The sequence below is a fragment of the Sapajus apella genome, unplaced genomic scaffold (genome assembly GCF_009761245.1).
Source record: "Sapajus apella isolate SASKATOON/1434 unplaced genomic scaffold, GSC_monkey_1.0 scaffold116, whole genome shotgun sequence".
NCBI lineage: Eukaryota > Metazoa > Chordata > Mammalia > Primates > Cebidae > Sapajus > Sapajus apella.
In genome coordinates this window covers 1,782,275-1,795,429 of record NW_022437056.1, presented here as the reverse complement: position 1 = coordinate 1,795,429, position 13,155 = coordinate 1,782,275, and the positions used below count along the sequence as shown (strand labels likewise).

Sequence of the window (13,155 nt, the reverse complement as noted above, 5' to 3'; positions counted from 1 at the left end):
ATCGTGGTTTTTCAAGGGCAGTTTTTTGAGATAACTGTGGTGCCTGCTCCTTATGTTACATTTTTTAGTTTAGCTCTTAACAAACCATTATTATTAATACTTGTGCTAAAATCAGCTTTGATGTGATGAGGAGACCTTCATTTTACACTTATGGCATCTCCCATGGTCTCATATGATAGTACAGAGTCACACAGGGCAAAGAGAATTCCCACCTTAGCACAGAGTTAGCAAAAAAAAAAAAAAAAAAAAAAAAAAAAAAAATCCAACCCATACTTCTTTTCCCAAACATTTCAACAACCAACATCACAGGTTTCTTTTAAAGAGGGTGCTGGGTGATGAGCAGAGTGCATTCAGCGAAGCAGCAAGGGGTAATAAACCCTTTGGAATAGAGGAGGTGGTGGGAGATTCCTGCAGGGTACTTGAAGCATTTGTGTGAATCCTCCCAGGACTGTGGCCACTCAGCAGGGGAATCACATGGCAGATAGTCGTTAACTGTGTTTGAGAAGGCTTAGCAGCCTCCCTAGGACATTTAGGATAGTCTAAGTCCTTGCTCCTCTGAGAGCAGGCAGCTAGTTAGAAAAGGAGAGTCTAAAATCTTCCCCTCCTGGAGATCTACTCAATCAGGATGTGAGTGCCATCAGCATGGCCTGGGAGTAACAAGCACATTTATGTTTGAGAAGTCATGGCACATTCTTTCTAGAGGCCTGTTATTTATTGCATGATAAATCTACAGCAAAATAAGCTGGCTGGGTAGAGAGGATACTTAGTGAGGGGCCAGACAGTGGAAAGCTACAGAGAGTAGAGAAAGGTTCTGGTGAGCTTTGAAGACAAAAACATGTAGTTTGTGTTCAGTGTTTCAGGAAGTAGGGAACCACTATAAATTTTTTAAATAAAATGAAATTATGAAAACTTTAATGAAGTCTAATCTGATAGATTTAAAATTGAAAATATGTAGCTACAATAGTCCAGGTATCTTTGGTAATGTGATGAGAAATTCTATCTGAATTCAGCAGACCCAGTCTGAGGCCTCAGCCTTTAATGACTATTAGACTTCGGGAAATGATATAAAATTTTTAGCATCTGTAACTTTATCTGTAAGAAAGCAGAATAAGGTTTGTATCTAATAGGCTTACAGTGAAATTAAGTAAAAAATCATGATATGAAAATATGTAAACTGTAAAATTACGTATAAAATATAATTACACTTATGTACATTTATGTTTCCTCAGACATATACATACAGGTATATATACATACACACACACACACACACACACACACACACACAGAGTTGATGATTCCCTTAAATCAGTGTTTTCTAAGGTGTTTTAATGACCCTGATTTTCAATTTATTTGATTATAATCTTCTTAAATATATACAAACGTAATGCTATGCATACATACTGTATTTTCAAATTCAATGCACATCTAACTTATACAATTCAAGTTGAGGAAAATAACCATTAGGATGAGGATTTTTTTTATTTTTTATTTTTTCGAGACAGAGTCTCACTCTCTCACCCGGCACCAGGCTCTCAACTCAGTGCAGTCTCCACCTCCTGGGCTCAAGCAGTTCTCCAGCCTCAGCCTCCTGAGTAGCTGGGACTACAAGCGCAAGCCACCACGCCCAGCTGATTTTTGTATTTTTAGTGGAGACGTGGTTTCACCATATCGGCCAGGAAAGACTCGATCTCTTGACCTTGTTATCTGCCCGCGTTGGCCTCCAAAAGTCCTGGAATTACAGGCTTGAGCCACCGTGCCTGGCCAGGTTGATAATGTTTTTATGAAACTTAATTATTACTTGAAAAATCATATGTGATATTCACAGGTATCTACCAAGTGTGTGTGTGTGTGTGTTCATGTAAAATGAATCAACCTTTTCAACATTTCTTATCATATAAACATTATATAGCCTATATTTGTTCAACTTTTTGTATAGTTATTTGTACTTCACTTGAAGCAAGCCCATGATTTCTCTATTATCTGCTTCTGATATTTTTATCTTTATATGCAAAAATTTAACTGATATTTCTTGGTGTACACATGATTATAAACATAAAAGCAAACAGCAGATACTGATATTACATAGAACCTATATAGATAGTAATCTATAATATTCTTGTATTACAGTTTTGGTTAACATTTATATGTGCACATATATTTCATATATTTATAGTTATATATACATAGGAATTTTAATAAAAATTTCTGTATATGTATGTATATATATTATATATAACTTTAATAAAAATTTCTTACATTCTTACATTGGAAATACTTAGAAATCCTCAGAAATCCTCAGGCTTGCCATGCACTGTGGCTCATGCCTGTAACCTCATAACTTTGGGAGGCTGACACAGGAGGATGGCTTGAGCCCAGGAGTTCAAGACCAGCCTGTTTAACCTAGTAAGACTCAGCCTCTCCCAAAAAAAAAATACAAAAAAAAAAAAAAATAGCCAGGTGTGGTGGACTGGGCTTGTAGTCCTAGCTACTGGGGAGGCTGAGGTGAGAGGATAAGTTGAGCTCAGGAGGTTGAAGCTGCAGTTAGCTCGGATTGTGCCACTGCTCTCCAGCCTGGGTGACAGCCAAAACTTGTCTCAAAAAGAAAAACCAGAGAAGTCTTTTAAGCTTGCAGAAACAAGGATAACCACTGTTTGAAGGATCTCAAATATATAAAGAAGAAATCTCAGGTGGGGGTCATGGTATTAAAGGTTTAGACAACACTGGAATGTCTCTTCTACTTATCTGTTTTTTGAAACCAAACTGTTATATCTCTCATGAGATATGTAAGTAAAATAAACCATCTTACTACATACAAACTTACTCTGTGCTCTATTCAGTAAATCAGTAACAGAGAGTTGATCCTTGGAATTAATATTTTTATTTGCAAGTAAGTAAACACTTTATGTGTGTAGGTATAATACAAAACATTCTGCATATGTTAGATTTTCTGCATACAATAATTTGTCATTGATTGAATACCTACATCGTGTGAACTAAGGTCTCATGTTTTATAAGGATGATTTCATTGAACCCTCATGATTACCTTCTGATGTGGTCTTAATAACATGAGCGTAAGAATGCACATTCATTAAGTAACTTAGCTGAAGTCACACTGCTAGTGAGAAGCAGCAACAAGGACCGACTCAGAAGTTTGAGTTTGAGGCCTGTGCTCTAAACAAAAGATAATTTTACAGGATGAATGTATGATTATTTGCATGAGCTGCTGGGATATGTAATGCTACCTTAGTACAATTAAAGAAAAACAACTGAGAAAATTTACTCTCTTTGGAGATACCAAATGTAAAGAAATTCTCCAAACTGTGAAAGTTTCTTACGTTGCCAATGCTAATTAGCATTTTTTAAAGCTAGTGATCTATGAATACCTGTCATATAGCAATCATGCAAAATTTGGGGAATAAATGAGAGATGAATGAACACTAGACTTTAGCAAGAAACTGTCTTCATCCCATAAGCCTGATTTTAGTCCAGAAGGATTATGCTGAGTCTTCATTCAATCAGAAGTGTTTTAATTCCACTTTTGACCAATTGCCAACAGGTGATCTTAAATCCACCAAATAGCCTTTTGTTAAGACACTTCAGGGCTAAACTCTGTAGTTCAAAACCACAAAAAGATTCCCAGTTGTTGATTAGGCAACATAAAGTGGGTTGTCTTTAAGACCTGGGAAGCAGAGTGCACGTCTCAAGTTAGCATCCAGATGTAACAGAAGGAACTATAAAGATTTTCTGCTTTGGCCTCCTGAGTATGAATCCTTTTATGATGGGGCTTCCTCTTTGTTTATAGAATGTCATCTTTCCCTTTTAACCCATCAGAAAAATGTCATTTCATTCTGTGCTCACCCCAAATGAGAATTTTAAGGAAGCTGAACACTGGGCACATTCCAGTGAGCAGAAGAGAAATTAAGGCTTGTGATCATGAACAAATGATTATCGGAGTGAAATCTGAGAAAAAATGACAAGGAAGCTAGATATTGGAACATCATGAGATATACAAAGGAAAGAAAGGGATGAGCCTCTGGCATTTGCTGCATTCAGAAAATTAAGATGAATACTTTCCACATTCCAACAGTCTTCCCACGAACCTGTTGCTTCCACAGAGCCAAATATTATCACTCATTATTTCAAATGCTTTCCCCAAATGATGCCTAGATGTCTATGGTTTCTGTTTTCCTTCTACTACAAATAGATTATTGTAGTATGCCATACATACACATGCACACATACACACATGCAGAGGTTTTTTGGGACAGGGTCTTGCTCTGTCACCCAGTCTGGAGTGGACTGGCACAATCTCAGCTCACTGCATCTCTACCTCCTGGGCTTAAGGAATCCATCCACCCCAGCCTCCTGAATAGCTGGGACAACAAGTGTGTGCCACCATGCGCCTGGCTAAGCTTTGTATTTTTGATGAAAAAGCAGGGTTTTACCATGTTGCCCAGGCTGGTATAGAACTCCTGGACTCAAGCAATCCTCCCGCCTTGGCCTTCCAAAGTCCTAGAATTACACGTGTGAGTCACTGTGCCCAGCCCACATGTATTTTTGATGATTGCAATAACTGATCATATATTTAAATGTGAAAATTTTAGACCTTGGAATCTCCAGGAGTTTGAATTTTATTGGCAATACATTTTATTTTACTTCCCTGGTAATTTCCCATTGTATTTAATATTTTGACAAAGAAGAAAGAACTAAAACACCAAACCAAGGACCTCCAACAATACCAGAAATAACCTGTTCTTTTGCAGAAGTGAAGATAATCTCAGTTGGCAGTCACTTAAGATTTGCTCTCTGGCCAGAGGTTTTACTAATTCATTGTGTCACCTTAGATTAGTCATATGCTATAAAGTAGAATTTTATAATTCTATCATATTACACAGAAATTCTCATTAGAATGGGGGGGCTGAGTTTGAATTATCTAAATTTAAATTCGTGGTGCAAGCAGTATCATTCTTACTGAATGAGTAAAAGGCTCTTTAGTTACTGTAGAACTTTTCTCTAACGAGTACACCTGAAGTGGGTAGTGATGGTTGAAATGTCCCCCTCTACCTGCCTGACTTTTGGTTTCATGATAGTCACATGAAGTCACTTGAGAATTTTTTCTTTCACCATAGTAGATACATCTGAATCAGCTATAGTAAATTTCAAAAGAAAGTGTTTTCACAGAATTCTCCCCACATCTTGTTCTGTTAAAAAACCTCTTCTGCATGCATGCCTCTTTCTTGCCCGGTCCTTCCCATGAAAAGCGATCACATCTCCACTAGACGGTGCCTTTTGCACCGGCAATCTTCCCTGAGACCCTCCTGTATCAGTTCCTTATGCCCTGTTTCTTAATGACAGACATTCCTGGGACTTCAAGGAAAATGAGTCAGGGAAGGGGAGAGGAGCAATAAAAGGGGAAGGATTTTGAGAGCTGAGCCGGTGATGGCTTACTCTAATGCAGATTCTCAGGAATTTCAACACCAAAGAGTTAATACTGCCATAAATACTGTGCTGATGGATATTTGATTTCTTCCTTCCCCTTTCTTTCCAGTATGAGATGAAGCTGAGTGTGTGACGCTGTGCTCCCCTGGCCATAGCCTCTGATAAAATATGTCAGACTGCAGTTAAACTGCATGAGAGGGGTCAGCCTTATCTTACAGAAAAACAATTATGAACATGTTTTATTATGACCCATTTTCCACTCTTTCTCATTAACCTTTAGCATCCTTAGGATTTTGAAAATGTGTATACTTAACCCATGCCCTAGAAATATAATTTATATCGGGCAGAGTGGCTCACACCTATAATCTTAGCACTTTGGGAGGCTAAGATGGGTGGATCACCTGAGATTGGGAGTTAGCAACCAGCCTGGCCAACATAATGAAACCCCATCTCTACAAAAAATACAAAAATAGATGGCATGGTGGTGCATGCCTGTAGTTTCAGCTACTCAGGAGGCTGAGGCGTGAGAATCATTTCAATCTGAGAGGCAGAGGTTGCAGTGAGCTGATATCGAGTCACTGCACTCCAGCCTGAGCTACAGAGTGAGACAATGTCTCCAGAAAAAAAAAGAAATACAATACACATTTTTATATGTATTTAAAATGAAAAATACAATAACAATAGCAATTAATAATTTTAATAAATAGAAAATAATGTCTGTAAGAATAAGCCTTCATTTGTTTCATTTCTTTTCAGCTGTGTCCTGTGGAATCCCAGAATCCCCAGGAAATGGTTCATTTACTGGTAACGAGTTCACTTTGGACAGTAAAGTGGTCTATGAATGTCACGAGGGCTTCAAGCTTGAATCCAGCCAGCAAGCGACAGCTGTGTGTCAGGAAGATGGGCTGTGGAGTAACAAGGGGAAGCCGCCCACTTGTAAGCGTAAGTGTTCCACGGGCATCTGCCCATCTTTGTGGGTTTAGGTGGGAACTGAATCCTTTGGGGAGAAGTCCAGGTTCCCACATTCAGAGGTTCTTTCCCACACCATGTGAGTATTACTAAAACCAATCTATTTTGTATAAAATATTACAGACATTTAAAATGAGCTATGCACTCTTGAAAGTTAGCTGAATCCTAAATGTCAACAGTATAGACACAATGTGATTTGCATAGCACATCCTATTATGCTGCCATTTTGAATTTGGAGGGATGAAATGTAGAGGAAATTCAGACATTAAGCCCTGCAATAATACTCTACAGATGTTAAAACATAGTTCAACACAAACTTACCTATTTATCTTCCATCTAATTTTAAATTATTTGAAGTGAAAAGCAGTGCCTAATTTATTTGTGTATCACCTACTCTGCATACCACATTGATGCTTACTAAATAAAGCATTTATTTAATTTGTTAAGTAGGGTAAGTTTTCGAGAAAGCTATTTACAGTATATAGTAATAATCTTAAAAGAGTAAAACATTGGGGTACATTCTGAAACTCTAGTCTTACAAAATAATAGTCTATAGTGCAAAGCCAACCAGAAGAAAAATTCCATTCACTCACACACACAGTTTCTACAGCCAGATCTTCATTGCAGATGTATTAAAACTAGTCTTAAATTGGAAATAATGTAATTTCCCACTTTTTCTAAGTGAAAAACTATATTTCTATATAGACAATGATTTTTATGGTTCTGTAATCTGTTTCATATATCATGCATATCTTTTCATGTCAGTACAAATAGAATGAAAAGTCTTGCTATAGAAATTGTGTGTGTGTGAGAGTGGAATTTTTCATTGCAGGTATATTAAACTAGTCAAATTAGTTCACTTGGAATAATGACCTCCAGCTTTATCCACATGGTAAAGGACATAATCACACTATTTTTATGGCTTCATATTATTCCCTGATATGTAGGCATATTTTCTGTATCCAGTCCACCATTGATGGGCATTTGAACATACATATAAACATACATACGCATGTGTCTTTATGGTAGAACAATTTATGTTCTTTGGATATATACCCAATAATGGGATTACTTCGTTCAATGACAGGATCTATTTTTAGTGCTTTGAGAAATAACCAAACTGCTTTCCACAATGGCAGAACTAATTTACACCTCCACCAGCAGCATACAAAAGTGTTCCCTTTTCTCCACTCCCTCACCAGCATCTGTTATTTTTTTACTTATTTACAATGATATTTTTGATCCAGAGATACTAGCAGAAGGATTCACATAGTCTTCAACAAAAAATCACATCATTGGGTTCTTTTTGTGTACAGTATTTTGTTCATGTTAAAAATTTTAAACTTACTTGTATCTATATACTTATATATAAATAGATAAACAATTATGGAAGGTAGTTTAGTTCTCCCCAGTAGCTTTTATTTTTCTTGCTATTATTTTCATCATTTTTATTGCACTTCCTGAAAGTCAGGCAATACTGAACCAACATTAGTATTTCCTGTTTTTTTTTTTTTTTTTTTTTTTTTCTATTTAATAAGGTACTATTACAATAAAATAACAGTATGGGAAACTAGGATAGCAAGATACATTGGTATGTTTTTTGAGTTCAATCCTAAACAAAATTATTATCTCAAAACTGGAACTTAACAGATGACAATAACATATATGATTGGGGTTGATTTCAATAGGAACAATGTCCCAGACATTTACATGCAATGTTTCTTTTGCACACAGCCTGGAGGTCATTCATAATGATGCCCACCATCTTTACAGTTTATATTTCCTACCAAATATTTCAAGTAGCTTATCTACAAATCTCATAAAATCCCTGAAAACCTGGGCCACAAATGAGGTAAAAACTACTAATCTGTAGAGTTGAAGTCTGAAGTCTACTCTCTCTTGTTCTAAATGCTGTACCTGTTTCATAATGCTAGTGATTCTCTACTGGTTATGCATTAAAATCATCTCGAGAGATTTAAAGTAAATATTAATGTCTAGGTTTGACCCTCAGGGATTCTGAGTCAACTGGTCTTGGGTGGAGACCAACCATCAGTTGTTTTTTGTTTGTTTTTAAGTTATCTGGATGTTATGCATAAAATGTCAAGTATGTGGCATGTTTTAAAGGGACAAAGCTACCAAAGAAACAAAGAGGCAGCAATCTTTGCTATTCTGCTGGTGATTTCCAGGCAAGCAGGATCTGGAGTGGACCTCCAGCAAACTCCAGCAGACCTGCAGCAGAGGGCCTTGACTGTTAGAAAGAAAATCAACAAACAAAGAAATACTTTCAACATCAACAGAAAGGACATCCACTCAGAGACCCCATCCAAAGGTCACCAACTTCAAAGACCAAAGGTAGATAAATCCACAAAGATGGGAAAAAATGTGCAAAAAGGTTGAAAACTCCAAAAACCAGAACATCTCTTCTCCTCCAAGGGAACACAATGTTTCACCAGCAAGGCAACAAAGCAGGACAAATAATGAGTTTGATGAATTGACAGAAGCAGGTCTCAGCACATCGTTCATAACAAACTTCTCTGAGCAAAAGGAGCATGTTCTATCTGAATGCAAAAAAGCTAAGAAACTTGAAAAAGCATTAGATGAAATGGCACCTAGAATAACCACTGTAGAGAAGAACATAAATGACCTGATGAAGCTACAAAACAAAGCATGAGAACTTCGTGAAGCATACACAAGTTTCAATACCCAAATCAATCAAGTGGAAAAAAGGATATCAGAGCTTGAAGATCAACTCAAGGAAACAACGCAAGATTACAAGATTAGAGGAAAAAAAGGAGAAAGGAATAAAACCTCCAAGAAATATGGGATTAGGTGAAAAGACCCAATCTGTGTTTGATTTTTGTACCTGAAAGTGATGAACTAAGTTGGAAAACACTCTTCATAATATTATCCAAGAGAACTTACCTGACCTAACAAGGCAGGCCAACATTTAAACTCAGGAAATACAGAGACCACCACAAAGATAGTCCTTGAGAAGAGCAACATTAAGACACATGGTCATCAGATTCATCAGGGTTGAAATGAAGTAAAAAATGCTAAGGGAAGACAAGGAGAAAGGTTGGGTTACCCACAAAGGGAGGCCCATCAGACTCACAGAGGATCTCTCAGCAGAAACCCTACAAGCCAGAAGAGAGTGGGGGCCAATATTCAACATTGTTAAAGAAAAGAATTTTCAACCCAGAATTTCATATCCAGCCAAACTAAGCTTCATCAGCCAAAGAGAGAAAAAGTCCTTTATGGACAAGCAACTGCTGAGAGATTTTGTCACCACCAGGTCTGCCTTATAACAGCTTCGGAAGGAAGCACTATGCATGGAAACGAACAACCAGTACCAGCCACTGCAAAAACATACCAAATTGTAAAGACCATCAACATTTTGAAGAAACTGCATTAACTAACAGGCAAAACACCCAACTAGCATCATAATGGCAAGATCAAATTCACACATAGCAATATTAACCTTAAATGTAAATGGGCTAAATGCCCCAATTAAAAGACACAGACTGGCAAATTGGATCAAGAGTGAAGACCCATTAGTGTGCTGTAATTCAGGAGACCAATCTCACATGCTCAAAATAAAGGGATGGAGGAGGATTTACCAGGCAAATGGAAAGCAAAAAAAAAAAAACAGGGGTTGCAATCCTACTCTCTTATAGGATTGGAAAACCCTTTTTTTTTTTTTTTTTTTTTTTTTTTTGCTTTAAACCAACAAAATAAAAAGGCAAAGAAGGGCATTAGATAAGGATAAAGGGATTACTGCAACAAGAAAAGCTAACTATCCTAAATATATGTGCACCCAATGCAGGAGCACACAGATTCCTAAAGCAAATTCTTAAAGATCTACAAAGAGACTTAGACTCCCACAAAATGATACTGGGAGACTTTAACACCTCACTGTCAATATTTCACAGATCAATCAACAAGACAGAAAATTAACAAGGATATCTAGGACTTGAACTCAGATCTGGACCAAGCAGACCTAATAGACATCTACAAAACGTTCCACTCCGAATCCAGAGAATATACATTATTCTAAGCACCACATAACACTTATTCTAAAACTGACTATATAATTGGAGGTAAAACACTCTTCAACAAATACAAAAAAAACAGAAATCAGAACAGTCTCTCAGACCTCAGTGCCATCAAATTAGAACTCAGTATTAAGAAACTCACTCAAAACCACAGAACTACATGGGAAGTTGAACAACCTGCTCCTGAATGACTACTGGATAAAAAATGAAGGCAGAAATAAAGATGTATTTTTAAAACCAATGAGAATTAAGACACACGGTACCAAGATCTCTGGGACACATTTAAAGCAGTGTGTAGAGGTAAAATTTATAGCACTAAATGCCCACAAGAGAAATGAGGAAAGATCTAAAATTGGCACCCTAACATTACAATTAAAAACACTAGAGGAGCAAGAACAAACAAATTCAAAAGCTAGCAGAAGACAAGAAATAGCTAATATCAGAGCAGAACTGAAGAAGATAGAGACACAAAAAAAACCTTCAAAAAAATCAATGAATCCAGGAACAGGTTTCTTTTTCTTTTTTTTTTTTTTTTTTGTAAAGATTAACACAATAGATAGACCACTGGTCAGAGTAATAACTGAGAAAAGAGAGAAGAATCAAATACATGCAATAAAAAATGATAAAGGGGATATCACCACCAATCCTAGAGAAATACAAATCACTGGTCAGAGAATACTATAAACACCTCTATGCAAATAAACTAGAAAATCTAGAAAAAAAATGGATAGACTTTAGGACACTTACATCCTCCCAAGACTAAACCAGGAAGAAGTTGAATCCCTGAATAGACCAATAACAAGGTCTAAAATTGGGGCAGCAATTAATAGCTTGCCAACCAAAAAAAGTCCAGGACCAGTTTTGCAGCCAAACTCTACCAGAGGTACAAAGAGGAGGGGCTGCCAATTCTTTTGAAACTATTTCAAACAATAGAAAAAGAGGGATTCCTCTCTAACTCATTTTATGAGACCAACATCATCCTGATACCAAAACTTGGCAGAAACACAACTATAAAAGAAAATTACAGGCCAATATCCATGATGAACATCAGTACACAAATTCTCAATAAAATGCTGGCAAACCTAATTCAACAGCACATCAAAAAGCTGATCCATCACGATCAAGTGCACTTCATCCCTCGGATGCAAGGCTGGTTCAACATATGCAAATCAATAAATGTAATCCATCACATAAACAGAACTAAAGACAAAAACCAGATGATTTTCTCAATAGTTACAGAGAATGCCCTCAACAAAATTCAACAGCCTTTATGCTAAAAACTCTCAATAAACTAAGTATTGATGAAATATATCTCAAAATAATAAAAGCTATTTATGACAAACCCACAGCCAATATCACACTGAATGGGCAAAAACTTGAGGCACATCCTTTGAAAACCAGCACAAGACAAGGATGTCCTCTCACCACTCCTATTCAGCATAGCATTGGAAGTTCAGGCCAGGGCAATCAAGCAAGAGAAACAAATAAAGTGTATTAAATTAGAAACAAATTGTCTCTATTTGTAGACAACATGATTCAATATTTAGAAGACCCCATCATCTCAGCACAAAATCTCATTAAGCTGATAAGCAACCTCAGCAAAGTCTCAGGATACAAAACAATGTGCAAAAATCACAAGCATTCCTGTACACCAGTTACATACAAACGGAGAGCCAAATCATGAGTGAACTGCCATCCACAATTGCTACAAAGAACATAAAATAGCTAGGAAAACAACTAACAAGGGATGTGAAGGACCTCTTCAAGGGGAACGACAAACCACTGCTCAAGGAAATAAGAGCTGACACAAACAGACCAAAAAATATTCCATGCTCATCAATAGGAAGAATCAATATTGTGAAAATGACCATACTGCTGAAAGTAATTTATAGAATCAGTGCTATCCCCATTAAGCTACCATTGACTTTCTTCGTGGAATTTGAAAAACCCACCTTAAATTTCATATGGAACCATAAAAGAGCCCACGTAGCCAAGACAATCCTAAGCAAAAAAACAACAAAGCTGGAGACATCATGCTACTAGACTTCAAACTATACTACAAGGCCACAGTAATCAAAACAGCATGGTACTGGTACCAAAACAAAAATATACACCAATGGAAAAGAACTGAGGCCTCAGAAAGAATGCCAAACACCTACAACCATCTGATATTTAACTAACCTGACAAAAACAAGCAATGGGGAAAGGATTCCCTATTAAATAAATGATGTTGGAAAAACTGACTAGCCATATGCACAAAGCTGAAAATGGACCCCTTCCTTACACCTTATACTAAAAGTAACTCCAGATGGATTAGAGATTTAAACATAAGATCTAACACCATAAAACCCCTAGAAGAAAACATACACAATACCATTTAGGATATAGACATGGGCAAGGACTTTATAACAAACACCAAAAGCAGTGGCAACAAAAGCCAAAATACACAAATGGGATCTAATTAAACTAAAGAACTTCTGTATGGCAAAATAAACTATCACTAGAGTGCAACCAACAGAATGGGAGAAAATTTTTACAATCTGTGCATCTGACAAAGGGATAATATCCAGAATCTACAAAGAACTTAAATTTAGAAGACAAAAGCAACTGCATCAAAAAGTGGGCAAAGGATGTGAATGGACACTTCTCAAAAGACAACATTTATGCAGCCTGCAAACACATAAAAAACCTC

General features: G+C 36.8%; 1 protein-coding gene across 3 annotated transcripts in view; it reads left to right on the top strand.

The window, feature by feature from the left end:
- The window catches only part of CSMD1 (CUB and Sushi multiple domains 1), a 2,101,842-nt gene that overhangs the window by 1,953,139 nt on the left and 135,548 nt on the right, over positions 1-13,155 (top strand). For all 3 annotated transcript variants that reach the window (XM_032260320.1, XM_032260321.1, XM_032260322.1), the window contains one exon: positions 6,199-6,384. In XM_032260320.1, the coding sequence (XP_032116211.1) occupies positions 6,199-6,384 (186 nt within the window). The remainder of the gene's footprint in view (positions 1-6,198; positions 6,385-13,155) is intronic.